The following is a 26,952-nucleotide window of genomic DNA, read 5'->3' as shown; positions in this document are numbered from 1 at the left end:
GCTTCACAGTGCTTTATAGCCCTCTCTAAGCAGTTTACAGAGTCCGCATATTACTGTTGTGGCCCCGACCCCCGCGCCTGTCCTAACCCAGGAAGAGGACTCTGAGGATGATGGGGAGGAACTAGCAAGGCCTCCCTCGCCGGGGCCCTCCTCTCTGGCAAGGCCTCCGTCTCCATCTGTAGGCCGAGAGGAGCAGCCTGGGAGTAGCCAGGCTGGGAGGAAGCTCGAGCAGCTGCAGCAAATACAGTCTAGTGAAGATGACTCATGGCTAGACCCTCGAGAAAGACGCAGGGCCAAGCGTTTGCAGCAACGTAGGTTGAGTAGGAGGGCCAGGAAGTAGCTGAGTCATTGAGCCACACCCCATAAGGTACAAAAGGGCGTGTGGCTGCTCTCAGAACTTTGTGATGAACAATTTAATTCACCACAGCTTCTGGTCACGTCTGTCGGATTTCTCTACCTGTGTGAACCCTGGTCCGGATTTCGTGCCTACGCTTCTTCATCTCTGCTTTTCGGTTTGTTTGTCTGGACTTTCTTGGAATTTCTTGTTGGCAGTTATCTCATGTCAGCGAACGTTTGAGATAACTAGCCTATTTTGGCTGACTGTGGGTAGCTTGCTGTCAAGACTTTATCGGACAGCAATTATATTGTGGTATAAAGACTTAACCCTTTTGTTTCGTACCTGCTTGTCTGTTTGTTTGTACCTTGAGGGAGGGGGAACAGAACAACTACCCCCAACAATCTGGGTCCTCATTTTACAAACGTCGGAAGGATGGAAAGGCTGAGTCAACCTTGAACCAGTCAGGATCGAACTGCTGGCAGTTGGCAGAGTTAGCCTGCAATACTGCATTCTAACCATTGCACCAACACGGCTCCTTTATTTAAGTTTACTTAATGGAATAAGAGTATGGGCTCTGGAGAAAACAGAGGCATGACCCTTTGCTGGTTTCCTTGTAGCTGGAGTACCAGAGGCAGCAGCTTCTGGCTGACCGTCAGGCCTTTCATATGGAGCAGTTGAAGTATGCTGAAATGCGTGCTCGCCAACAGCATTTTCAGCAAATGCACCAGCAGCAGCAGCAGCCGCCGCCGCCACCGCCACCACCGCCAGCCCTGTCTGTGGGATCACAACCCCTTCCTTCTTCAGGAGCTCCTCTGGCACCTACTGCTCACTCCATGCCCATCTCCCAGACACCTGTTCCAGCTGCCAGCACAGTAGGACAGCCCAGCAGTATGGCTCAGGCTGAACAGATGGGGCAGTCTGTGTCAGTTCAGCCACAGCAGTCGGCAACTGGCGCTCCTCATACTGGCCCGAGTCAGACTGGGCAGCCTTCCGCAGGTCCCCATGGTAAGTGAAAGTGAGGATTTGCTCCAATCTTTGCGGGCAAATACGATGGTCCCCAAGGCTCCAGTGCAGCAATTAAACCCCCCAGTATTGTGTGCTGGCAGTTCCAGATTCAGTCCCTCATTTTCCAGATTGGAGACTTAAGAGCCATTGGCTAAGCCTTGGAGACGTTCTCCAGTTCAAATGGATTGTACTGGGGTGGATACATTAATGTAGTAGATGGATGAAAGCAGCTTCAAATGTTTATAGGAAAAGAGGATGGCCCATGGAATATAAAACTGCAATTTTGGATTAATTGCTAAGTTATATTTATTCGAACAGGTTCCAGAGAGGGATCAACTCGAGAGGTGCCACAAAACATATTTTGGTTATCTGTCTATGTCTCTGCCAACAATATAGACACTAGTAGAGCAGGTGGCTCTTTCAAATCAGGGTTAGGAGGTTATCCTGACCACTATGAAGGGTCAATTCATAGCCGATTGAAATGGCTTTTTGGACTCGCCTCCAAATTGCCTGTTGCCAAGATAAAAGCAGATAATATTTAAAAAAAAACAATTATTTGTTGGATATTAATGTGAAGCGACATTGGACCAGATGAGATTTTCATTTCTTCAGTAATATATGAATTGGGCCTGAGTTGCACATTAAAGAGTATCTTTAAAAATGAGAAGTTAACCATTATATTGCATGACTCCTTGTAAAGCCCAACGAGTTTTATGTCTTGGGAGAACTTTCTGTGTTTTTCTAAATGACAGCAGTCATATTCTGGGGAGAATAATCTCAGTGAAAGTTGGGATGTTTTCCTGCCCGTCAGATACCCAGTTTCTTGAGGGTCATAGATTTGGTTCTGAGGCATTTGATAGGGTTCCCAAATTAGGATGCACTTGTGGTTGATTAGTCTGTGTCTCTAAAAAGGCGAAAGGCGTAGTATAGGTTATCTGAATGTATTCTTAGGTCCCCAAAGCAGTGCAATGTTGAAATCCCAGTCAGATAATAATCTGTTAGGTCAAATCTTTTGCTTGCTTGCATATAGTTAGCAGACTCAATGCCTTCTCTCTCTTTGTCTCTTCTGAAGCCCAGCCTCCGTACCCCAGCCAACAACAATCATCCCAGATTCTCCCGGGGGCGGTCCCAGCAAGCGTTCACCCTGCCATGGCTGGTAATATCCCCTCAGCTCTGCCTTTTGGAATGCCTGCCTCCATCCCATTTAGCATGGCTAGTAACGTAACAGACTCCGTCGGCATTAGCTTCCCTGCTAACACGCCCATCCATCCAGTGCATGGTAACCTTGCGTGCAGCATGGCTAATCCGCCCATCATCAACGTCTCTAGCGCCCTGCACCCTTCTGCCACCCCTCTGCCTCATGGTTCTGCGGCTGCCCAGAGCCCAGCTATTGTGGCAGCAATGCAGGGCAACCTTCTTCCAAATGCTGGTCTTGGATCAGGTGAGAACAGACCCAGAGATGTTGGTGGGATGGGAGAGGGAGAGAGACTACACTCTGCGCCGAGTCACAGTGGGTTCTTTTGACTGGGGCTTTTAGTAAGTTAGGTGAACCCGGTCGTGGTGTTTGGCAAGCAATATTGTGTGACTTGGCGTATCCAGTTGTGGTTTATTATTACCCATTGCAGTTTATTAGGAAACTGATTAAATTGACTGTGGTCATAATTTGACACTGAATACTCCAAAGTGCTGTGCTGGCCTTGAGGTGGCTTCATTGTGGAAGTTTCCCAACCTAGGTTTTTATGGCAAAAGGAATGATGGCATTTTGTAAGTGGGTGGTGTGTATGTGTATTCCTCCCCCATTCCTCACCCCAAAATGGAGACGGTGTCCACTCTGGGAGAATGTCTGGGATAAATATGTACTAGAACTAATTTGGGTTTGAACTGAAAAGGATGAATAAAAGAGCCCCCAACCTCACTTCCCTATCCTGGATCTGAGAGAAAGGCTGAGCAACTTTTTTGTACGTGGGGGTCCACAAAGGGAAGATCAGATGACTAGGTAGAACTAAAAATTTGGGCTAGTTTTTTTTTAAGGCGGCTAGGGTACTTTGTTACGGAATGGAAAAAGCAGTAGTCTCCTGATGTACCTAAAATGGAAAAAAAAACCCCAATCATATTGGCTTGAAGGGGTGGTGGGGTTTTTTGGGGGTGTGTGAGTGTGTGTGTGTGTGTGTGTGTGTGTCAGGCCTTAAGCATCCGTAAGCCTAATCCTCTCCAGTCCCTCCAGATGCAGATAATGGTTAAGATACCAGGACGGCTGCATGCTACCTGTAGACTGCCCAGCCCTGTGAGTTAAATTAGAGCAACTTAAAAGCAGCTGCTGGACAGTACAAGGAATAAGGTGTTTGGTTGTTATTGCTGTTCAGTCTTTCCTGTAAAGCAAAGTATTAGAAAGTCTTATGTTTGCTGCACAAAGACCAGTTATGACAGCAAGGGACAAGTTGTATTTAGAGTACTGGTTCTGCTCAGTGTCTCCGTAAAGCCTTCTGTAATTTATCCTATCTTTCTCCCCTTGCTCCAGATCAAGGACCTTCACTGCCACCGGATTCTCTCACTCCCAGCCCCAGCACAGCTACGCCAGTCCCACCCTCACAGTGAGAAGCTAGGAGCTGTTCTTGTGGATGCCTCTTGGATGGGCCCTCACCTTTCCAGAAGGACAGGAAACCCCAAATCGTGTTAAACATGGATTCTGTTTGGGTGGGTCTTTAAATGGTTCAAAACAACAATCCAAGGAGGAAGAGAATTTGGCTCCACTGATTTCCATTTCCCTGTGTGTCTCAGCTCTGTCTCCTGTTTCCATTTTTATTTTATTTTTTGTATCTAGTCATACCAAGACTTTTTATTTAAGGAGTTTCTAATTGGTGGGGGAGGGGGGCAAGAATCTTATCTCCAGAACAGCCACTACTATTTATAGAAGGCTTTGATTTTAAACATGTTGAAAGGGGAGTGTAACTCCTTGTACGTGTGTCTTGCTCTTTTTTTAAAAAAAATAAAGAAAAATATAATAAATACCTTCCATTTCTTAGCAGGAAATCTGCCATCTCTTTGGGGTTGGGAGATAGGGTGACATGCTGCAGGGCAGAAAAAGTGCTAACTTTTTTCAGTAGGCTTTCAGAAGCACTTTTTGTTCCTAAAGGAAAATGAGAGCTGGCTGGTTATCTGTAATTGTTAATTGTAGGAATGGATTAATAAACAGTTGTCTGTTTCTCCCAAGAAGGGTGGGGAATGATGGCCCTTTTATGACTTGTGTCTTGTCAGTTGATAAGGATGGGAAATTTAAGTGAAAAGATTTTTTTTTCCTACTTACAGTGAGGGGAAAAATTATTTGATCCCATGCTGATTTGGTACGTTTGCCCACTGAAAAAGAAATGATCAGTCTATAATTTTAATGGTAGGTTTATTGTAACAGTGAGAGACAGAATAACAAATCCAGAAAAATGTAATTTTAAAAAGTTATAAATTAATTTGCACTTTATTGAGTGAAATAAGTATTTCATCCCCTATCAATCAGCAAGATTTCTGGCTCCCAGGTGTCTTTTATACAGGTAATGAGCTGAGATTAGGAGCACTCTCTTAAAGGGAGTGCTCCTAATCTCAGCTTGTTGCCTGCATAAAAGCCACCTGTCCACAGAAACAATCAATCAATCAGATTCCAAACTCTCCACCATGGTCAAGACCAAAGAGATGTCCCAGGATGTCAGGGACAAGATTGTAGACCCACACAAGGCTGGAATGGACTACAAGACTATTGACAAGCAGCTTGGTGAGAATGTGATAACAGTTGGGGCGATTATTCGCAAATGGAAGAAACACAAAATAACTCAATTTCCCTTGGTCTGGGGCTCTATGCAAGATCTCACCTTCTGGAGTTTCAGTGATCATGAGAATGGTGAGGAATCAGCCCAGAACTACACAGGAGGATCTTGTCAATGATCTCAATGCAGCTGGGACCATAGTCACCAAGAAAACAATTGGTAACACATTACGCCGTGAAGGGCTGAACTGCAGCACCCGCAAGGTCTCCCTGCTGAAGAAAGCACATCTACAGGACCATCTGAAGTTTGCCAATGAACATCTGAATGATTCAGAGGAGAACTGAATTTCTCTTCCATCAGGCTGACCTGGACTGACGATAGGGATTTTTAAATAGAATATTTTTAATATTTTATCATTTTATCATTGGGGCTTGTTAGTTTAATCTTTTTTAACATTTGTATTGTTGTGTTTTATTGTTAGCCGCCCTGAGTCCTTCGAGAGATAGGGCGGCATATAAGTCCCAAAAATAAATAAATAAACTGGGTGAAAGTGTTGTGGTCAGATGAGACCAAAACCGAGCTCTTTGGCATCAACTCAACTCGCCGTGTTTGGAGGAGAAGGAATGCTGCCTATGACCCCAAGAACTCCACCATCAAACATGGAGGTGGAAACATTATGCTTTGGGGGTGTTTTTCTGCAAAGGGGACAGGACAACTTCACCGCATCAAAGGGAGGATGGACGGGGCCATGTACCATCAAATCTTGAGTGAGAACCTTCCCTCAACCAGGGTATTGAAAATGGGTCATGGATGGGTATTCCAGCATGGCAATGACCCAAAACACATGGCCAAGGCAACAAAGGAGTGGCTCAAGAAGAAGCACATTGAAGTCCTGGAGTGGTCTACCAGTCTCCAGACCTTAATCCCATAGAAAATCTGTGGAAGGAGCTGAAGGTTCAGGCTGCCAGACGTCAGCCTCGAAACCTTAATGACTTGGAGAGGATCTGCAAAGAGGAGTGGGACAAAATCCCACTTGAGATGTGTGCAAACCTGGTGGCCAACTACAAGAAACGTCTGACCTCTGTGATTGCCAGCAAGGGTTTTGCCACCAAGTACTAAGTCCTGTTTCGCGAAAGGGTAAAATATTTCACTCATTAAAATGCAAATCAATTTATAACTTTTTTGAAATGTGTTTTTCTGAATTTTTTTGTTGTTCTGTCTCTGTTACAATAAACCTACCATTAAAATTGTAGACTGATCGTTTGTCAGTGGGCAAACGTACCAAATCAGCAGGGGATCAAATAATTTTTCCCCTCACTCTATGTGGATAAACTTTTTTTATATAACAAATTCCTCTAAAATGAATAATGGTAGGTTACCAACATAGTTACTGTTGCTTGAGAAAACCACTGGGTGACTATTATTTTAGACAGAGAATCCAAAAGCCTATTAAAAATGAACCTTTTCTCAGCACTAAAAAGGAAGTTTAATTTGCTATTTATTTACTTATTAAACTTATATGCCACCCATCTTGCTGTCCAAGGTGAGGTTGTCTTGTTCTTCCAAAACCCAGAGAATACAAACTTTAATTGAACCTTGGGAAAATATTCCTACATTACTAATGTCAATATGCTAACAGTGTTGTTATCTATTACTTGGATAAGGTTTCAGTAAGTAACCTCTGATAAATCTGATGAGAGTTAAAAGGGGCATTTGAGGTCAATTCCTTGTTTAATGCAGAAATTCAAATTAAAGTATTCCCAAGAGATAATATCCAGTCTTTGCTTGAATGTATTGAATGAATGTAGGCCAACCATTTATCTGGGTCATTGGTTCCACTATCAAACTCTTCCACTATCAAACCTATTGAAAAATATTTATCTTCTGACAACATGATTAATGGAGGCAAAACTTTATGATTGGGGGGGGGGTGAGCCCAATGAAAACTGCTTTCTTTCCTTAGACCAGGGTAGGCAACCTTGGCTCTTTTATGACTCGTGGACTTCAACTCCCAGAATTCCTGAGTCAGCTATAAAAGAGCCAAGGTTGCCTACCCCAGCCTTTAGACAATTTGATTGGAGCCTTCAAAGAATCCTTTTTATTATTTAATCCACGTGTAACCTCTTTTCATTACGACAAATCTTGAAGGAGTTTGTGATGGGTATAGTTTCATTTTATTAATTACAGATAAATGAACAACTTTCATTTTACTTGAGATACTTATTTAGAAAGTGAAAATGAATGAGTGATGAGAATGTGGGAAGATAAAACCTTGAAGATGGGTTGTGTGAATAGTAAGCAAATCTTTTTGCAGTTTTCTGTAGGTCCCAGATGCTCTCTAGAGGGCAGTCTTGTTATGTACTAGAATAGAGGATTTTGTTACTCAAGAAGATGATTTGTTGCCTCAGATTAACGCTTCTGAAAATTATGGTCTGTATACAGCTTAATATGGATAAGAGCTACACCAATTACATAAAAATGAACTGAAACAACATCTTAACGGGGCTTTAATATTATTTTGAAAACTTGCCAGTAACCAGCTATTTGAATATTAATGAACCTTTATTGTCAAAGTACAACCAAGTATACATTGAGATTAGCTGAGCCTCCCTTCATGCTCCCACCACCCAAAAACCTCTATCTTATTACACCATGTGAACTAATTGCACCACACACCGGCCTCACAAGTCAATTCTGCATAAAGTTTATAAAAATTATTTCCCGTTCAAAAGCCTAACAGCCCACGGATAAAATACCCACATGTAACAACGTCTAAAATTATTTGAGGTGCCACAAAAAAGAGGGGTCAACTTATTTTCCAAAGCACCAGAGGGCAGGACTAGAAATAATGGATAGAAACTAATTTAGGAGAGAAGCAACCTGGAACTAAGGAGAAACTTCCTAGCAGTGAGAACAATTAACCAGTGCAACAGCTTGTCTTGAGAAGTTGTAGGTGTTTCATCACTGGAGGTTTTTAAGAAGACTGGACAGCCACCTGTCTGAAATGGTATGGGGTCCCCTGTTTGAGTAGGGGGTAGGACTAGAAGACCTCCAAGGTCCCTTCCAGCTCTATTCTGATTTATTGATTTTTACTGTAAAGGCACAGAATACACTCAGGCAAATTGTACTGAGGGTCAAATACTTTTTCACAACTCGACTGACACGAGTGGATCTCACCCCCTTTTTTTTTTGCCACTGGCCGGGTAAGAAATAGAACTCATGTGGTGAACTCTTTGGCTACCACATAGCCAAATATTCTACATAAATATTTTATGGAGTGTTGCAGGATGAGGATCAAAGTGCAGGCATTTTTTTAAAAAATGAATGAATCTTCTATGTAGCTTCCCAACTCATGAGGTAGGTCAGACATGTCAAACACAAGGCCCGGGGGCCAGATCCGACCCGTGAAGTGGTTTCACGCGGCCCGTGAAGCCACCCTGGAAACAGTGAGGGAACGGCCCCCACTGCCTTGGCCCTGGCCCAGAGACCCTCCTTCTGCCAGAGACCCTCAGATCTGTCCCACTCCTGCCCAGGCCCCCATAGGCACCCTTGATGCAAACGATGTAGAGCTGGCCACACCCACCCAGCCCCCTGAGGGCAACCACAATGCTGATGAGGCCCTCAATGAAATTGAGTTTGACACCCCTGAGGTAGCTGATATATCTGTCTCCCACTTGACATAGGCTCCTGTGGTGCTAGCCGGATCTCACTGCTTGGTTCAGAGTGAGAATCCATGTCAGAAATAGTTTCTGATTTGCTCTAATGAAGGGATCGCGGAATTGAGTTGGCAGCCTTTCATAAGAGGTGGTGAATATGGCAAAGGGGTAGGAAAACTGCGACTGGTTTCTCCTTTCTCATTGAACTCCCGCCTCTCAGCAGGCACCGCTTCCTGTTCAGTATGCTCCAGCGCTCTTGCCTTTATTTGGTCCTGGGTGCTGTTAAGAGGTGCTACTAGCTCCCTCATTCAGCCACAAATATCTTCTTTCACTTCCTTTTTAAGAAAGACGAAGCCATCCAGCTTGGACAACCGAGCCTAGTGTTATGAAAGGGGCATCAATTAAATGCCAGATATTCCTTACGCTAACATAGCCTATGTTAAGGCAGCTTGTGCAACTGAACCCAGCATTTCTGTTGCTCAGCGAGACATTTAGTGAGTTTCGCCCCATTTTGCCACCTTTCTTGCCACAGTTAAGTGAATCACTGCAGTTCTTAAGTTAGTAACACAGTTGTTAAGTGAATCTGGCTTCCTCATTGACTTTGCTTGTGAGGAGGTTGCAGAAGGTGATCACGGGACCCTGAGAGACTGCAATTGTCCTAAATAGTAGTTGCCAGGCATCTTGAATTTTGTTCACGTGACCACGAGGATGCTGTGACAGTCATTAAGTGTGAAAAACGGTCATAAGTCATTTTTTTCCAGCGGTGTTGTAACTCTGAACGGTCACTAACTTAACGGTTGTAAGTCGAGGACTTATCTGTACTCCTCTTTGCAACCAAATGAACCCCCGTTAACTCTGATGCTTTCCCACCCACCCAAAAGGACAAAACTCAAACGCAAGATAGTTCCAGAACAGTTTATTAAAGCAACTGGGAGGGAGAGTCAGCCACACACACTTCTCAAGTGATGCAATACAAGCCAGGCAGCCTGGGGTTTGCTGTTACTCTGGAGCACCCTTCTTATGGGTCGTTCTTTTCTCCCGTAACTGTCCAAGAACTAAACCGAGAGGCTGGAGAGGAGGGAACCAAAAGCAGTTTTATACATAGATAAAAAGGCACAATCATGTGGTGGATAAATTGGAGGAAGGTTTCGGAGAAGAAGCTATAGAGGTGATCTTCAGCCGCTAAGGACCATCCGCACCAACTCTGCAGAGAGAGAGAAGAAGACAGACTCTGTGAGACTCCACCATTTAGTCAACATGGGGCCAGATTAATCCTACCAGGGGAGAAAGAAATGGGACCTGCCAGAACATGGGATTTAGAACTGGCCAGAGACTGCAGTGTTACATTTTTAAACAACAGATCATTGCTTCCTGTTAACTGCCCAAAGCCAGGCTCCTTGTGAATGAACCGTTTGGTAGAGAGGTATTCCTGAGAAGCAGAACAGCCAAAGATCCCTCTTGCAGGTTGGGCTTGTAGGAGACGTGACAATATTCTAATGACGTAACATTCTTTGAAAAGATATCGCCTTTGGGTCCCCCAAAAGACTGACCAACAAAAAGAATGCTTTTCCTCCCCAGGAGAGTCCAGTTTGAAATCTGTATCTTGCCAGTAACACAGATGAGGAGGGCAACATATCCCCTTCCCTGCACTGAGATATAGGTAGTCCTCAACTTACAACCACAACTGAGCCCGTCATTTATGCTGTTAAGCGAGAAAATCGTTAAGTGAGTTTTGTGCCATTTTACGATCTCTTCCTGCCAGATTTGTTAAGTGAATCACTGAAGCTGTTCAATTGGTAACCCGGTTGTTAAGTGAATCCGGCTTCCCCACTGACTTTGCTTGCCAGAAGGTCGCAAAAGTGTGACCCTGGGACGCCGCAACGGTCATAAACAAGAATCAGCTGTCAAGCATCCAAACGTAAATCACGTAACCATGGGGACACTGCAATAGTCGTCAGTGTGAAAAAAAGGGTCACAAGTTACTTTTTTCACCGCTGTCGTAACTTCGAACAGTCATTAAACGAACTGTTGTAAGTCGAGGACTACCTGCACTGGGGCTCTACCTATAAACTGTGTAGGTTCCCCCCCACCCGGCAACCCGTTTAATCACAGCACCGCCGCCACCACCACCAATCCCCCAGATCTGAAACTAAAGCAACGAAGTAAGACGACAACACGGGCAGAAGAGATTACAGCCGTTTCTATTGCTATATGCCAGGCATTAGGATTCTGGAGCTCATCCTAGGAAGGTAATCTGCTTCTGGCAGAGAGGAAGAGTAGATGGAGAGGCACTCAGCTACAGCAGAGGAGGACTCAGCTTTCTTGCTGAGCCTACCTAGGAAGAAAGCGGGCAGGGGAGGAAAAAAAATAAAGGCAGGCAGGCAGCAGCTACAGCACAGGACTATAAAGAAAGACTGTCCACATAACCTTCAGCTGAGGTGGCGGATGGCAGCCGAAAAAGCTGGAGGGCTGCCAATCCAATTTTACTATATAATCCACACAGCCATCCTGGGCAGGTTCCTACATTCCCCCTGCTTCCGAATAACAGGAGGAAACGTAGAGAGCTACTCGATTCTCACAACCAATCCAAGTTCAGGGCAATTTTAAATCTGTACGAGCATGTGTGCATGCACACATACACACACACACACACACACACACACACACTGGTATCATGAATATGTTTTGTTTCCTAGTAGGAAAGATACTCAGCCCCTTCCTACTGCTCACTTATATATACTCCTGTGCCAGATCCACCCTCACTCCTACCCCTTTTTACAGCCTGTGGAATATCCAGCCTCATCTGCCAAGAATACCCTCACCAGGAGAAAAAGCTACACTGTCAGATAAATCTGAATGTTTCACTAGTTGTATAATGAATTCCCAAATAAAGAAATCTCCCCCCGCACACACACACACCCACACCTCCAATGCACTCCTATTTATACAGACCCATCACTTAGAACAGGGATCCCCAACACATGGGCCGTGACCCAGCACTGGGCCGCGGCTCGTCTGGAACCAGGCCACAGGAGTGGCAGGCGACTGCATGCACAGCTCAACTTGTGTGTGCATGAGTGCTCACCAGCTACTTGCATGGATACATCCCCTCCCCCATCAGTCCAAAAAGCCGGAAAGGTTGGGGAATGCTGACTTAGAGGCATGGAGGACATGGCCTGGCTCTCACGCCAACGAGGATGCAGACCGAGTATGGTTGCCCTGGCTCACACAATGCCTTCCGCTTAACTTTGGGTGCCTTCATACATCAATGTTTTGTCTTCATGTTCTACATTACAATTAGGGCAGAGTGAAACTTATTCAAGGAGAGAGTAAGATTTGGAAGACGTATTGCTTGACTGTCAGGAAAAAAACAACAACCCTAAAGCTTTAAAGGTTAGCATTTTGGAGTTTCTGATGCCGGTTGGGAAAAACTAGCATGGATTTGCATATGTGGGAAAACCCAGTGGTACCTGCCCATATGCCAGATTTGAAATCGGAAACAGACTGAAATACTTCTGTGACCCTAACCCAGCAGAGATTCCTTTAAGAGCAGCTCTGGGTCTTAGGTATGTAGCATACATACACATACACATAAAATTTCACAAGCCCCAAGCAAAAGGGGCTTAATTTTTTTAAATATAATTTAAATATAATTTAAATATTTTTTTTAAATTTGTTTTAACTTTTGTATCTTGGTTTTTTTAATCACCCTGTAAACCGCCCTGAGTCCTTCGGGAAAGGGCGGTATATAAATGTAATAAAATAAATAAATAAATAAAAGAATTACAGAAAAGCCAAGCCTTGCTTGCTAAATTCACTCTTTGGTGAGATGGAGAAGAAAAATTGAAGGAGGCTCCCCCACTCTGTGGGCCTTTAAATGTGTTGTTTTTCAAGGCCCAAATTTTTCAGCCCAACACTGAGAAATGTTGAGAGTTGAACGCCAACATACCTGGGAGGTACCACATTGTGGCAGGCTGATTTAAAGCCATAATTATAGTTAGTCCGGAGAAAAAAACCAGAAGGAAGTGGTGATGCAAAGGGAAGGAAGGGGAAGCAGGACTGTGCTTTTCAGATTCCTATAACGCCACTGAATAGGGGAACAAAGTCTTATTCTGCTGACTCAAAAACCGAACCTCCTGAGCTTAAATTTATAGGAGGGTCAAATTCGATAGGACAGGAGAAGAACCTTTTTAACAGCATGCTGAATCAACAGTGCCATCAATTACATATAGAAGAGGCGTGCCATTTTTTTTTCCAGATATGACGTGGCTTTTGAGAGGCATGATGGACAGGCACACTGCACAACATAGGCACAGCCTACAAACAAATAGCCGGGGCCTTTCCCCAACCTCTATTCGATTAACTTTACAAATATAATGAAATGCAGTTTGTGCAATAGTTCCCCAGGAGCCAAGCCAACTTTGGCTAACTGGAAACCGAACTACAGGTTAGGTTTGAGACTAAAATTTCTGTCGCTAAGCAACATAGTTGTTAAGTGAGTTTTGCCCCATTTTATGACCTTTCCTGTCACAACTTGCTAAGTGAATCATTGCAGTTGCTAATTTAGTAATGTGGCGGTTAAGTGAATCTGGCTTCCCCGTTGACTTTGCTTGCCAGAAGCTCGCAAAAGGTGATCAACATGACCCCAGGACCCTGCAACCGTCATAAATATGAACCAGTTGCCAAGCGTCCAAATTTTGATCATGTGATCGTGGGGATGTTGCAACGGTCAAAAGTGTGAAAAAGAGTTACAAGTCACCTTTTTAAAGTGCTGTTGTAACTTCAAATGATCACTAAACGAGGACTACCTGTATTGGACACTCCGTAAGAGGCCCAGGGATTCAAAAAGGCACCCCAGAAGAAGGCAATGGCAAGCTATTGATGGAGATATGTCTTCACTAAATCTGCAATTCAATTTTATTTATCTTAAAAGTTCTAATTCAACAGCAGTGTTCGGAAGAGCTCTGGGGCCCGTGTTTAAACCGCCAGAAAGCTGCAGGGCATGAACTGAGGCGGCTATAGATTTCCTATATAGATCAATGGAGACAGTTGGACTAAATTATTTCTAAAGATCACAGCTTTGCAGTATCTCCCCTGAACCATCTTGAGAACTCTTAATGAATTGAAACCATTACGTTACCCCCACCCTCCAAATATTTAAAAGGCACTTCAAGGATATTAAGGATTTTCTAACATGGTCACCAATTACACGTTTGCTGGAGAGCAACCCATTTCTTCAGGCAGCTATCGGCTGAGGGTATCTTGGGAGCCACCACACAGAGGGAACCAGCTTATATGTATTAGAAGAGGAAGAGGATGGTACAGGACCTTTTATCATCTACAATGGCAGCTCAAGGCATACTGGATACCACCACCACCACCCCGAGCTCCAGGCCTTGAGCCCTTTTACCCTTCTAAAGATTAAACACTCTCTACCCTTAAGCTGCCACCGACAGTCTGAGGTTACACAGGCACAGTCTTGCTTTAACCCAGCCAGAGCTGCCTCATTTTCCTAGCCACCTTTGCTTAGGTTACACATAGTCAGCTACATGCAGAGACATGCTAGAAGTTGGGGAGAAATGGAGGAAGATGCTGAACAAGAGAAATTGGGAAAGGAAAAAAAAGTAGAGCACAAACATCTTCCTTTTGGGGGGGGGGGCAGCAAAAAAAGGGAGGCTGTTAAAAAAGAAAGAAAAAAAAAGAATAGGTTTGGAGGAGGCGTACCCCATTTGAATTCACCCTGATAAGATGTGTCTCACAAATGCTGTAGAAAGGAAAAACATCAAAATTGATCAAGCAAATTAATAAAAACAGACACATGGAACAAAACACACACTACACATCACGAGGGACCACGGCCGTCTCTGCTGTACTTATTGTTCACAGTCAAATGCAGCAGACACAGCACAAGGTTACAGGGAGCTTTTGAGGCAAGGGAGTTATTTGTACACAAATAATAGCTTGACTCTCATATCAAGTTCTTCCCCCAAGTCACCCCTTCTTAACAAGCTAACAGTCTCAGATCACTTGGGTTCCGCACAGGATATGTAAACCTCCACAACACAAAGTAATGGAAGACTGGCATAGCACTGGCCCTTTGCTAATGTCATAGGCAAATATATTGTTTGAGAACACTACTGCTGAACCTTGGCAACTTTAAGACATGTGGACTTCATCTCCCAGAATTCCCCAGCCAGAAGGTAGGTTGAAGTCTACACACCTTAAAGATTGAGAAACACTGTTTTAGACAGGTGTGGGGTTTTTGTTTTTTTTGAAGGAGACAAGTTAGCAGCACTGGCATGATTGGCAGCTCCTTCATGTGGTGACCAAAGACCACCTTCTCCATCTTGTTAAAGGAATGACAATCAGCTGCCCTCTACATCTTTTGGACCAAATTCCACCAGCTCCAACCAATATGACAAAAAGCAAGAAATGGGGGACAGGCATTCAAAAATACTTGAGCGCACCAGGTTGCCCACCGTCTCCCTGGACTTTACCTGAACTTCCCTCTATGTCAATAGGAAAGAAAAAGTGTATTTATACTCTGTGAGAAACTACACACATTGCAAAGCATTCCCAATCCCAGAGTTTTCCATCCAGCTCCCCAGAGCAGAGAGATATCAGGCCCTTTAGATCAAGAAAGGCAATTCAAGACCAAAAGCATGTTAAGATCCCTGGGCCTCACCTTCATAGTTGATGCAGCCATTACTATCTTCATGGCCAGCGACAAGCATCTCTACCTCTTCTTCTGTCATCTTCTCACCTGCAGAAAAAAAGACGAGTTTAGAAGTGGCTTGATATAGTAGTAGTTTTAAACTCAATGAAGTAGAGCAACCAACACTCAGCGTGTTCAAGTTCCTTTTCTCGATCACCTCAAGGTGCGTTGAACTGACATCTCTCAGAATTCCTAGCAAGAACAGCTAGATGAAATACAGCACCATCTTACCTAGGGTGACAAGAACATGACGGATCTCTGCTCCCATAACTGTGCCGTTTCCCTCCTTGTCAAAAACCCTCAATCCTTCCACATAATCCTCAAAGCAGCCCTGATCCTTATTCTTGGCGATGGTTTGCATCATGGGCAAGAACTGTTCAAAACTCAGCGTTTTCATATTCATTTCTGAGGGCAGGGGAGAGAAATGAGACGCGTTAGAGAGACCATGAATAAGATGCACCTCTCCTTTATGAGGAACCCCAAATTACACCCTCAAATCTTACATTACACCTTTTTTAAATTAGGATCTGGATTTATTCCTTCCTCAATACAATTTAAACTCTGCATTAAAAAATTAGTTTAAACAAAGTTGCAGATTTTGCTCATATTGCTAGCAATGGACTAAAAAAATGCCCTCTAAAAAGTAGGAAAAAGTAGGATCGAGTCTTAACATCAGGAAAACAAAGGTAATGACAACAGCTCCAGATGGTCATGAGACGTTTAAAATTGAATTAGTTCGACAATTTATCTTCCTGGGATCAAAAATTGTTCACAATGGCAGTTCTATTCCTGAAATCAAATGCAGAATAAACATAGGCTGCACTGCAATCAATCTGATTCCAAGAAAGCTTCCTGTTCCTCACAGATGTTCTTAAAAGATAACAGTGCTGTAATTGTGGCTATGTTTGGAAGCTCCCAAATGGCCAACTTTGGAAGATGGTCAAAGTAGGGGCTAGGGCAGTAGACAGCACACTGGAGCACCAGGAAGAATGGCAGAAAATAAGGCCAGTGTGCCATGATATCTGCAGCCAATCCTTTGAGGATAACAAGGCTTCCAAAATCTGAGGCACCTTGCCCCCAAAAGGATTCCTTCCCCTGCTTTATACTTGTAAAAGTTTTTCTGAACACATGGGCCAAGTCACTAGGTAAACCTCTACCACTACACTTTCAAGCACAATGCTTAGAAACATATTTTAAGATCAAAACTAGACTGTATCAAGCTGGCACGCCCAACCTGGCTCTAAGATCTACATCATCTGGATAAAAGGCAGCCTTTAAGGCAAGAACGGGACCACTTTCCTCCCTAGCTCCCTCCAACTGATACAGTAAAACGTGCACTCACCGTCGCTCTTGGGATTCCCCAGAACTTTCATGACTTCGGCATTGGTGGGATTCTGGCCCAAGGCCCTCATCACATCTCCACACTGGCTGTACAGGATCTTCCCATCACCTGTTCGGTCAAAGAGCTGGAAAGCTTCCTTGAACTCTGCAGAAAGTCACAAGGAAAGAGCTAAGGCAAAATGAACATCTAAGCAAAGGAAAGAAAAAGAAAGCAGCGCTTTAGATAACTACTTCAATCCACAGAAACCAGCAGCTTACGGTCAGGAGTGATCTTTTTCGTCATTTTTTTATTCTCCTCCCCCCAAACATGCTAGAACTTGACTTAGCTCACTTAACATCTTTAAAACTGTATCCCTTCTTTTGCAGTGAGCCCCACTGAACACAATGAGTCTTAGCTGCAAATCCACAAACCCTGGCTTACGCTCCAACTGTACCCTATACTAGAGCTTGAAAATCTACTTGTGTAGTAGATGGAATGTTAAACAAAGATTGGAGATTGTCCAATTCCCTTTAAACACGAAACCCACTCTTAATCTCTGAGCTGCTCATTCTCTGCTTCACTTCCCATACAAAATTATTTTAAGGAGGCGGAGGAGGATGAAAGAGCTCTATATCCCGTAGTTTATTCCTTGGAGCAAGACCAAGATAAAAATGGAGCAAGTGGTCAAATGCCTACATGCTCTCTGCTAACTGCAGCGTGCACTCCCTGAAAAATACAAGCGCTTTGCTAAATTAGATCAATTTCTACCTACTCCAGCGTTCTGTGCAAAAATCACACGGTATCCAAAGGAAATTGGCTAGCCGTTTCTGTTCTAGGGCCAGGATGAAAAACTGAGATAGATCCAACTGATTTACATGGCATTTTATGCAACTTGCTTTCCATGGTTGTAAAATCATGTGTAAATCTGGAACGTACATGTTTACCTGTGTGATGGTAAAAGATAAGAGAATTTGTGGATGGGCATTCCCATAGCAAATGGTCAAAATGGTAACAGTTTGTAAGTTTGGTCAAAGCATCAGATCTGAACACGAGAAGCCCCAATTCTGTTTGTTTTCTATAACTCAGCAGTTGCTTTTCACCAATGTGCTTGAGATTTTGGCCACATTATTACTAGTCCATTCGTTATGCTGACTGGGCCTGAAGGGCACTGTACTCTAAAATGATGCTGATCTTTGACCCTAAGAAATGTTTGACTGCTTACACTTCAAACATCTGGACTGATCCAACTTGGAGAAAGCTTTCTTAAAACTCTCCCAGTGTGCCTAGGCACCTAGACAGACTAGTATACTGTATGGACAATTGGGGGAGACATCAATGCTGCTTCTGCTTGTATTCCCAGTCCGAGCTTAATGTGTTTCAAATGCAGGCAAGAAATGTTTTCTGATCATTCTTATTGGCATTTATAGGAATGCAATCTTCCCTACTGACTACTGCTTGTAAATACAGTTATACTGCCAACCCTTACCTCTATCAGATATGTCCAAAATGGGGAAAAAATGCTACCAGTGCATCCCCACACACACGTTTTTCATTTTTAAAAATGCAAAAAAGATGTAAGGTCCAGATACAGGTAGTCCTCAACTTACAACAGCTCATTTAGTGACTGTTCAAAGTTACAACAGCACTGAAAAAAGAGATTATGCCCATTTTTCAGAGTTACGACCTTTGCAGCATCCCCATGATCAAAATTCAGATGCTTGGCAAATGATTCGTACTTATGACCGTTGCTGTGTTCTAAAGTCATGTGATCACCTTTTGCAATCTTCTGATAAGCAAAGCCAATGGGGAAGCCAGATTTACTTAACCAGGTTACTAACTTATCAACTGCAGTGATTCACTTAACAACTGTGGCAAGAAAGGTCGTAAAACGGGGCAAAACTCATTTAACAAACATCTCACTTAATAGAAATTTTGGGCTCAACTGTGGTTGTAAGTCGAGGACTACCTGTATTGTCAAGGAGTTGATTTTTAGCATACAGAAAGTCTTGCTCTCCAATTAATTTTGCATAGTGCTAAATTCCACAAATACTAATCTTTCTTTAAAATGTGGACAAATAAGGAATACAACTGATGTTTTTTTTAAAATGTTTACTGGAAGAACTCTGGGAAGCATATACTACCCTTCCCTAAGGGGATTTCCTTCACAGAAGTGGTATCCTTCACTGTTCCTTGTTAGGTCCAGTACGCTATTCTAACCACTCTGCCACACTGCCATTTGTTAGGAGTCAATAATCCAGAGAAAGTAGAATAGTAGCTGAAACACAGCAAAACAAGCATGACACAACACAAGACCAGGTAACAAAATCTGAGAGTTTCCTTCCCGTGCAAGATAACACTTAACAGACTACTTCCCCATTTCTATTTTCCACTTAAGAAAACTTAGCCATGGAGATGGGAAAATCCAGAATACTTTGCCAATTTCTTTTCCTGCAAGCAGAGATTTTTTTTTGGGGGGGGGAATGAGTTTTAGCCAAAAAACTTTCTCAACATCTAAAAACTTGATGTTCAATTAGTACCCTTACAATAAGGCTAAAATGTCACTGCCTGCTGGAGTCTGATTCTTCTTCAAGCAGGATCTTGTTTCTCCAGACACTGAGATGAAGAAACAGAAGCCTTAAAGTAAAGCTATAAAAATTAAATGGTAGTTCGTAATCTTCAGGAGACTTTCATGAGCAGTCTCTACCTAGGACATGGATTCAGGCTCACAATTATGGTCATACAAACTAACGCAGCCCTCCTCACCTGTGTGACAATGCTAGCGGCTATTAATGCATCAGATATCCTAGCTTATTTCTAGGAATCAGGCAGAGGGTATTTTCTAGATAAGATAGTTGGGGATTTTCTAGACAACTTCAACCTCCAGAATTTCCCAACCAGAACTGCTGGCTGGGGAAACTAGAAGTTAAAGACTATACAACTTAAAAGTTGCCAAGGCTGAGATGCCAGTTGAGCACAGGACCTTACAGTTGCGGACATGTCTCACTAAGTGACATTCTTCCCCTACAAAGCTTTTATACTTTTAAAACCACTAAACGTTATCTCCTCTTTTGTAAAGCAATTAACCAAGAGATCCAATAGCGAAGCTGCCAACATGGTTCTTAAGTTGCAGATAAAATGCATTAGCCATCTCTTTCTAAAAATTTAAAACTTTTTTAAAAAAACCTTTTTGCTGCCACAATTAATATCAAAGGATTCTGAAGAAACCGATGCCTTCATTAAAGCAGTACATGCACAAAAAGCTTTTGTCATCTGCCCCCCCCCCCATGGCCGCCTCTAGTTATTAGGAAGGCTAGTCTGGAAGAAACAAGTATTTAAGGGCAAATTCTACAGTGTACAACTGAAGTGAACTTGCTAATACATTTTTTTAAACCTAGACCTTCCATTTGAAGCTAATTTGGCTCAATCAAGAGCCCAATCAAGCAAGATAGTCTGAAAAATTACTGTTTAAGGAGTGGTGCTTTTTAATTAAAAACGGTGAGATTACTTTTAAGAAAAACAACGAATCCCTTCCCCCAAATTTATTTATTTTTATTTTGTGTTTCTGTGTTGACTGGTCTTGGATAGTTAACAACAGAATTAAATATATGAAAAACACCCCCCATATTTAGATGAAATCAAATTTAATCCAAGATCAAGAAACCTTTGCTTCATTTGACAGCTGTACTCTCAATAGGCTGATGCATAAAGTAGTATGCCGGCATCAAACAAAAACTTCTGAGGGATCAGACTTTTCTGGACTGTCAAGACCTCTCTCCAAGCACTGTGGGCTGACCAGCCTCAACTTTGCACAGCTATTCATACTGAGAATCAGATTTATTTCAATCGGAACGTGAATAACCAACTGCAGGGTTGGCCAGCTGTGGTTGCTGTCCTTAAGACCTTGGAGTTTCAGCCTTGCAAAAGGAATCCGTGTACAGATCGGAATGTATTAATGCGACAGCTGCCAACCCTTCCTGCTCCAAAATGAGTTTGTTGCCCATATAAGGAAACCAAACAGAGGCGGCTAACCCAGCGCCCATCTTCCATCCTTTGAAAGCGCCTTCTCCCCCAAACGCAGAAAAAACTAGCTGTTCAAAAGTGCAAGGCGCGGGATCTCCCCAGCAGTAGCCAAACGAGCCTTGCAAAAACTCAGCAGCTTTTCTGTAGCCGGCCAAAGGGGGAAAGGCAAAGGCAAAGGCATCCGCCTTCTACAACTGCATGCCAGAGGATTAAGCCAGGATTGACCCTCCCGAGTATAGGGAACGCTTCCATAAAGCTAGCCCCACTCTGGTTCTCTCGGCCCAGCTTTCCAAGCAGAAATCCTAATGTATCATTTGTCTAAGAAACAGAAAATGGAGGCCACTGGGCGCGTCCTTTCAAGCAGCCTTAACCAGGAAATACATCGTGCATGAGCCATGCAGGGAGGTTAAAAAAAAACAAAACCGCGATTCAGGTAGAAAGGCAGAGCCGGGCCGGGCCGGGCGTCCATCTGAAGTCAAAGGAATGAGAGTCGGGGAGGCAGAATCGCCGGTTCAAAGGGACTGAGAAAGAAACCCGGCCTACAATGCAGTTACACACAGGACCGCATAGAAGATTAGTCCGGATGCGTTAACATACGAGCAGGAATCGGTGTGTTAGGAACGCGGAGGGAGTTGCTTTTTCTCCTGAACTCACCATCGAGAAGCAATGATCAAGGGACTCGGGGTGGGAGTGGGGGAGAGGGGAGGGGAAAAAAGGCTAGAAGAATCAAAGGAAGGAAAAAGAATCGTAAGCGCAAACAGGCCCCTAAAAGGCTTTTCACCCTTAGACTATCGGGGCGGAGAAGGGAAAAAGAAATGGTTTCGGCCCCCCCCCACTACTCGCTCCCTTTATCCCTACCCTCCAGCTTCCAATAGCCCAGGGGTAGGCAACCTTGGCTCTTTTATGACTCATGGACTTCAACTCCCAGAATTCCTGAGCCAGCATAGCTGGCTCAGGAATTCTGGGAGTTGAAGTCCATGAGTCATAAAAGAGCCAAGGTTGCCTACCCCTGCAATAGCCGAATGCGGGGAAGATAAAAAAAAATACCTACCGGCGGTCTGATCTTCCGAGAAGTCACACTGCAAATCAAATCCGGGAAAAAAGGCGTATTACTTGGGAGAAGAGGAAAAGGAGCCAGCCAATTTCTTTGCACAAAACTTTCCCCTTTCTGCCACCGCATTTATTTCCCGCCCTGCTACCGGCTCGACGTCTGTTTCATTTTCTTCAACAAAGCGAGCCGGGATCCGACAACTCAAATCAGAATAAGAGCCGGAAGGGACTTTGGAGGTCTTCTAGTCCGACCCCCCTGCTCGAGCAGGAGACCCTACACTCGGCAACCGCCCCTCGAATGGCCGCGTTAAGGAGACCGTCCTACAATCTTGGCCGGCCTCCACTTCGCAACTCAAGCCCGTTTGCAAAGCACTCACCATTGTTGCAAGCAGCTGAACGTCTCTCCGACCGCTCCCCTCCTTCCGCCCGGAATGTGTGCGAGCTCGGGCCGGGAGTGGCTCTTAAAGTCACCGCGCGGGTCTTCGCCCCCGATTGGCTGACGCCAAAAATGGAGGCGAGGAGGCGGTTCAAACGTTATGCTAAAAAGTTGCTTCTACTAGCCCACAGGTAGGCAACCTCGGCTCTTTTATGACTCATGGACTTCAACTCCCAGAATTCCTGAGCCAGCCAAGCTGGCTCAGGAATTCTGGGAGTTGAAGTCCATGAGTCATAAAAGAGCCGAGGTTGCCTACCCCTGTACTAGCCGAAACGAGGAGGCGGGGCTTTCCCGCCCTTCTTTCTTACGTGAAGGAGAAAGAGAAATACGACTTTGGCCCATGGATGAGTTAGAATCTCGCGTGTCTTCATAGAGGCAGCTGAACGAGATTGTTGCATTGCACGTTGGGGATTGTAGTTTTTTTCCTTTAAAACAGAGGCGGGGAAGTATGGCCCCTTTATGACCTGTAATCGTCAACTCTCATGCTGGCTCAGGAATTCTGGGAGTTGAAGTCCACGAGTCAAAAAGGGGCCGTAGTCCCACAACCCTGTTTTAAAACGAGGCGGGGTGGCTGGGATTGACTCACATTGCTGAGTTTACTCAAATTAAATCATCAGATGCTTTGGCACAACACGGTGAAGAACCGTGATTTAGTCAATCAATCCCATTTTCTGGCGTAGTACCACTGGCTGAACCATGTATTTCTCAGCTGCGGTTGAAGAATACGCTGAGATAAAAATGTGGCGAGCCAATTTATGATTCAGTGAGTCGTTCCAAAGCATCATTTCAAAATGCTTTTTGAGACTTATTTTAAAGGTACTGTACCTTGGTCGCAAAATTCCAGACAATTAATTACTGGTTGCAGAATGTAGAATTTTCTGTTTCTCTGTTCCCTACATAGTTTTGTTTGAAAATCACCAGGTTTATAATTCAATTTATAATTTAATATGTCTAACAAGGGTCAGTTGGATGGATAAGATCTGGACCCATAAAAAAATTATAAACAACCTGCAATTAAAGGCAGTCAATGCTCTTTCCCTCAATTCCGTTTCTTTTCTTAAAACATACTGTACCTTACTTCTTGAATGGGAAACCTGGCCCTTTCAAGCTGGTCTAACAATAGACAGGGATGCTGGGAACTGTATTTCAGGAGCAATTGCTAAATGCCACCATAGCAGCAGCATTTTGCTAGCATACTGATTCTCCACCCCCTCGTTCTGATGGCATACAAAAGGTGACTTGGTCTACCTACCAATTTTTTGGGGAAAAATACTCCTACTGATCTCTGTGGTCTGGGATAGAGAATATAGGATATGATAGACCAGGGGTAGGCAACCTTGGCTCTTTTGTGACTCATGGACTTCAACTCCCAGAATTCCTGAGCCAGAGTTGAAGTCCATGAGTCATAAAAGAGCCGAGGTTGCCTACCCCTGTGATAGACTGAGGCAGTTTTGGGTTAAGACAGGCCAAGGTCTGGCACTATCAGAGAGGTCTAAGAGTAACTATAGTAGCTGTGACGCAAATGTCATAGAAGTTGATGGAAAATGGAAGATTAGAGATGGAGGCTTTTGGAGTCCCTTTATCTGGATTGACTGGCTGGGCTAGGAGACCTGCTGCTTGTTGCTACCTTATGGGTTACCTGTTTTTAAGGGTATTATGAATCAGCCTGTGTGGCAGGCCCCAAAACCAAGAGTGACACTTGATGATTCTTCCAAGCTGAGTTCTTTATTGTTTCCACACCTGTAGACAGAATATTGCCAGACTAAGCACTCTATTATCTGCAGCTACCATATAATCTGAGAACTACTACGGAAGGGTTGTTTTTATCCTATTTCTCTCACACAAAATATCTGGACTGAGCTAGCTCTTGCTCCTATGGTATGCACACCCTCCATCCTAGGAATCCAGCCTACTATATTCCATCACTCAATGGCAGGCAGTGAAGGTCTGGAGTGTGAGATCCTGGATCAGTAGCACACTCAATTGGAATTTACTGGTTAGCCCCTAAGGTCAGCAGAATTACTAAATACAACAGAACTACCGTACAGAAGAAATTGAGGGGTTATGAGATCAGAACGTAAAAGTTGCATTGGGGTGATCTTTTTGATGAGACAGATGGGTAGGAAGATCTTCATCTAAGTGAGTATGGATCAGGGAGGGGGCCTGGGTACAGCACGGAGACGGCATTGGTCGCTCTGGTGAATGATCTCTGGAGGGCCCGGGACAGGGGATATTCCTCTGTCCTAGTCCTATTAGACCTCTCGGCGGCTTTCGATAACATCGACCATGGTATCCTGCTGCGGCGTCTCAGGGGACTGGGAGTGGGAGGCACAGTTCTTCGGTGGTTCTCCTCCTATCTCCTGGGACGCTCGCAGTCGGTGTTGGCAGGGGGGCGGAGGTCGACCCCTAGGTCTCTCGTTTGTGGAGTTCCTCAGGGGTCGGTCCTCTCGCCCCTCCTGTTCAACATCTACATGAAACTGCTGGGTGAGATCATTAGTGGGTTAGGACGCTGAGCTTGTCGATCAGAAGGTCGGCAGTTTGGCGGGTCAAATCCCGAGTGCCGCGTAACAGAGTGAGCGCCTGTTACTCGTCCCAGCTTCTGCCAACCTAGCAGTTCGAAAGCACGTAAAAAATGCAAGTAGAAAAATAGGGACCACTACGGTGGGAAGGTAACAGCGTTCGTGCGCCTTTGGCGTCTAGTCATGCCGGCCACATGACCACGGAGACGTCCTCGGACAAGCGCTGGCTCTTCGGCTTTGAAACGGAGATGAGCACCGGCCCCTAGAGTCGGAAACGACTAGCACACATGTGCGGGGGAACCTTTACCTTTTACCTTTTTATCATCAATATGCTGATGATACCCAACTTTTCATTTCGACCCCAAACCACCCCAGTGATGCCCTCTCTGTGATGTCCCGTTGCCTGGAGGCGGTTCGGGTCTGGATGGGGAGGAACAGACTTCAGCTCAATCCTGACAAGACTGAGTGGCTGTACATCCCGTCATCCCGGGACACTCAAAATGTTCCATCTCTTTCTATGGGGGGTGAGTTTTTACCCCCCGTGGATAGGGCTCGCAAATTGGGAGTCCTCCTAGATTCATGGCTTACTCTAGAAGATCATATAGTAGCCGTGACTAGGGGGGCTTTCGCTCAGGTTCGCCTGGTGCGTCAGTTGCGGCCCTATCTGGACCGGGATGCACTGTGTACGGTCACTCATGTGCTCGTGACCTCTCGTCTGGACTACTGCAATGCTCTTTACATGGGGCTTCCCTTGAAGACCACTCGGAGGCTCCAACTGGTACAGAATGCGGCCGCGAGAGTTGTCTTGGGAGTTTCCCGGTACTCCCATGTTACACCTTTGCTCCGCGAGCTGCATTGGTTACCAGTTGTCTTCCGGGTGAGGTTCAAGGTCTTGGTGATGGTTTTTAAGTCCTTACATGGCATGGGTCCGGAATACCTCTGAGACCACCTGCTGCCGGCGTCGACTCCCCTCCGCCCTGTGCGTTCCCACAGAGAGGGCCTCCTCAGGGTGCCCGCGGTCAGAGAATGCCGGCTGGTGGCCCCCAGGGGGAGGGCCTTCTCTGTGGGCACCCCGGCTTTATGGAACCAACTGCCGGTCGAGCTCCGGATGGCGCTGGATCTTCGCTCCTTCCGGCGCGGGTTAAAGACCCATCTATTCCAACAAGCTGGCCTGGCCTGATGGGGGCATTCTAGGGTTTTTTAATGTTTTTTATACCTTGATTGTTTTAATTCGGGCAATAATTTAATCCCTTTTTAACTTTTGTATTTTCTATTTATATGCCCTGTTCACTGCCCTGAGTCCTTCGGGAGAAGGGCGGTATAAAAATTTAATAAACTTAAACTTAAACTTAAACTTACTCTCCCCAGATTATTTATTGAAAGATTGGAAGAAAATAAAGAGTATAAATGACCTTCTAAAGTGGGGAGGCTATCAAGAATGGTTTGCCTGACTGTTGGCTTCTGTCTAACCTGTCAATATGTGAAGTGGTAATTGAAATTATGGAGGGTTTTTTGTTGTTATTTGGTGGCTATAATTTTCACTTTGTTGGCCTTATGGAATTATTAGTTTTTGTGTTGAGTGTACTGCTGTATTGGAAATGGAGTCTAAGAGGCTGTTTCTCAGTTCCTGCTTCTACCTTGTAGAATAACTTCTTTTAGAATTAAAATTTGTCCCACCGTTTCTAATGTTCCAAAAGCTATTGAAAACAGATTTTTTTTGCTAAAAAGCATTTGACCAAACTATTTATTATCATCATGGGGTTTTTTATTTTGAATTATTTACACTGATTTTATTGTTATTTTATTTGGTTTTGTTATGATTTATCATTAGCACTATAATTTATCCTTGTACTGTTATAAACTTGATTAGCCGTTTGTTTTAATTTCTTTATATCTACCACAGTCCTTTTGTTGTGGTTTTGTTGATTACTTGTGAACAACATGAATCCATATAGATTCAACAGTACTACTGTATATGTACTGTAAGTATTTAGAAACCATTATGTACACAAAGATTCCCCCTCTGTGCTATCTCCTTCTCTTGCTTTCGCACTCCTTTATCTGACATGCAATAGAGACCATTCTAGCCAATTCTGATTTTGGAATATTTATATCAGCCTTTTGAAGTAGACCACATCAGG

General features: G+C 44.2%; 2 protein-coding genes across 10 annotated transcripts in view; one reads left to right on the top strand and one right to left on the bottom strand.

Moving 5' to 3' along the window:
• Positions 1–4,350, top strand: part of SMARCC2 (SWI/SNF related BAF chromatin remodeling complex subunit C2) — a 31,703-nt gene extending 27,353 nt beyond the window's left edge. For 5 of the 8 annotated variants that reach the window (XM_083357092.1, XM_083357089.1, XM_083357090.1 and 2 more), the window contains 3 exons: positions 955–1,342; positions 2,415–2,783; positions 3,861–4,350. In XM_083357092.1, coding sequence (XP_083213218.1) covers positions 955–1,342; positions 2,415–2,783; positions 3,861–3,937 — 834 coding nt within the window. In that variant the 3' untranslated portion in view covers positions 3,938–4,350. The other 3 variants (XM_083357093.1, XM_083357094.1, XM_083357091.1) reach the window with 3 other exon arrangements.
• Positions 4,351–9,651: 5,301 nt separating this feature from the next.
• LOC310636014 (myosin light polypeptide 6) lies at positions 9,652–22,447 on the bottom strand. 2 transcript variants are annotated; one of them, XM_083355465.1, is made up of 7 exons: positions 22,234–22,447; positions 21,858–21,885; positions 16,808–16,951; positions 15,697–15,870; positions 15,436–15,513; positions 14,475–14,514; positions 9,652–9,954 (listed from the first exon to the last, which is right to left on the bottom strand). In XM_083355465.1, the coding sequence occupies exons 1-6, from the start codon at positions 22,234–22,236 to the stop codon at positions 14,486–14,488; spliced, it is 456 nt and encodes a 151-aa protein (XP_083211591.1). In that variant the 5' UTR covers positions 22,237–22,447; the 3' UTR covers positions 9,652–9,954; positions 14,475–14,485. The 2 variants fall into 2 exon arrangements, with proteins under 2 accessions (XP_083211591.1, XP_083211590.1); XM_083355464.1 differs by lacking the exon at positions 14,475–14,514 and having other exon boundaries at positions 22,234–22,446.
• Between the last annotated feature and the right edge of the window lie 4,505 nt (positions 22,448–26,952).

Source organism: Vipera ursinii, assembly GCF_947247035.1.
Source record: "Vipera ursinii genome assembly, chromosome: 2".
NCBI classification, from domain to species: domain Eukaryota; kingdom Metazoa; phylum Chordata; class Lepidosauria; order Squamata; family Viperidae; genus Vipera; species Vipera ursinii.
Note: the sequence above shows the minus strand (reverse complement) of the source record. Positions and strands in the feature narration are given on the sequence as shown.

What these genes read in the sequence shown, in the direction of transcription:
- LOC310636014 (XM_083355465.1), bottom strand. An exon ending in TCATGTTCTTGTCACCCTAG is followed by an intron (nt 15,514 to 15,696) that starts GTAAGATGGTGC and finishes TTTTTTCTGCAG; the next exon opens with GTGAGAAGATGACAGAAGAA. An exon ending in TGGCTGCATCAACTATGAAG is followed by an intron (nt 14,515 to 15,435) that starts GTGAGGCCCAGG and finishes TCCTTTCTACAG; the next exon opens with CATTTGTGAGACACATCTTA.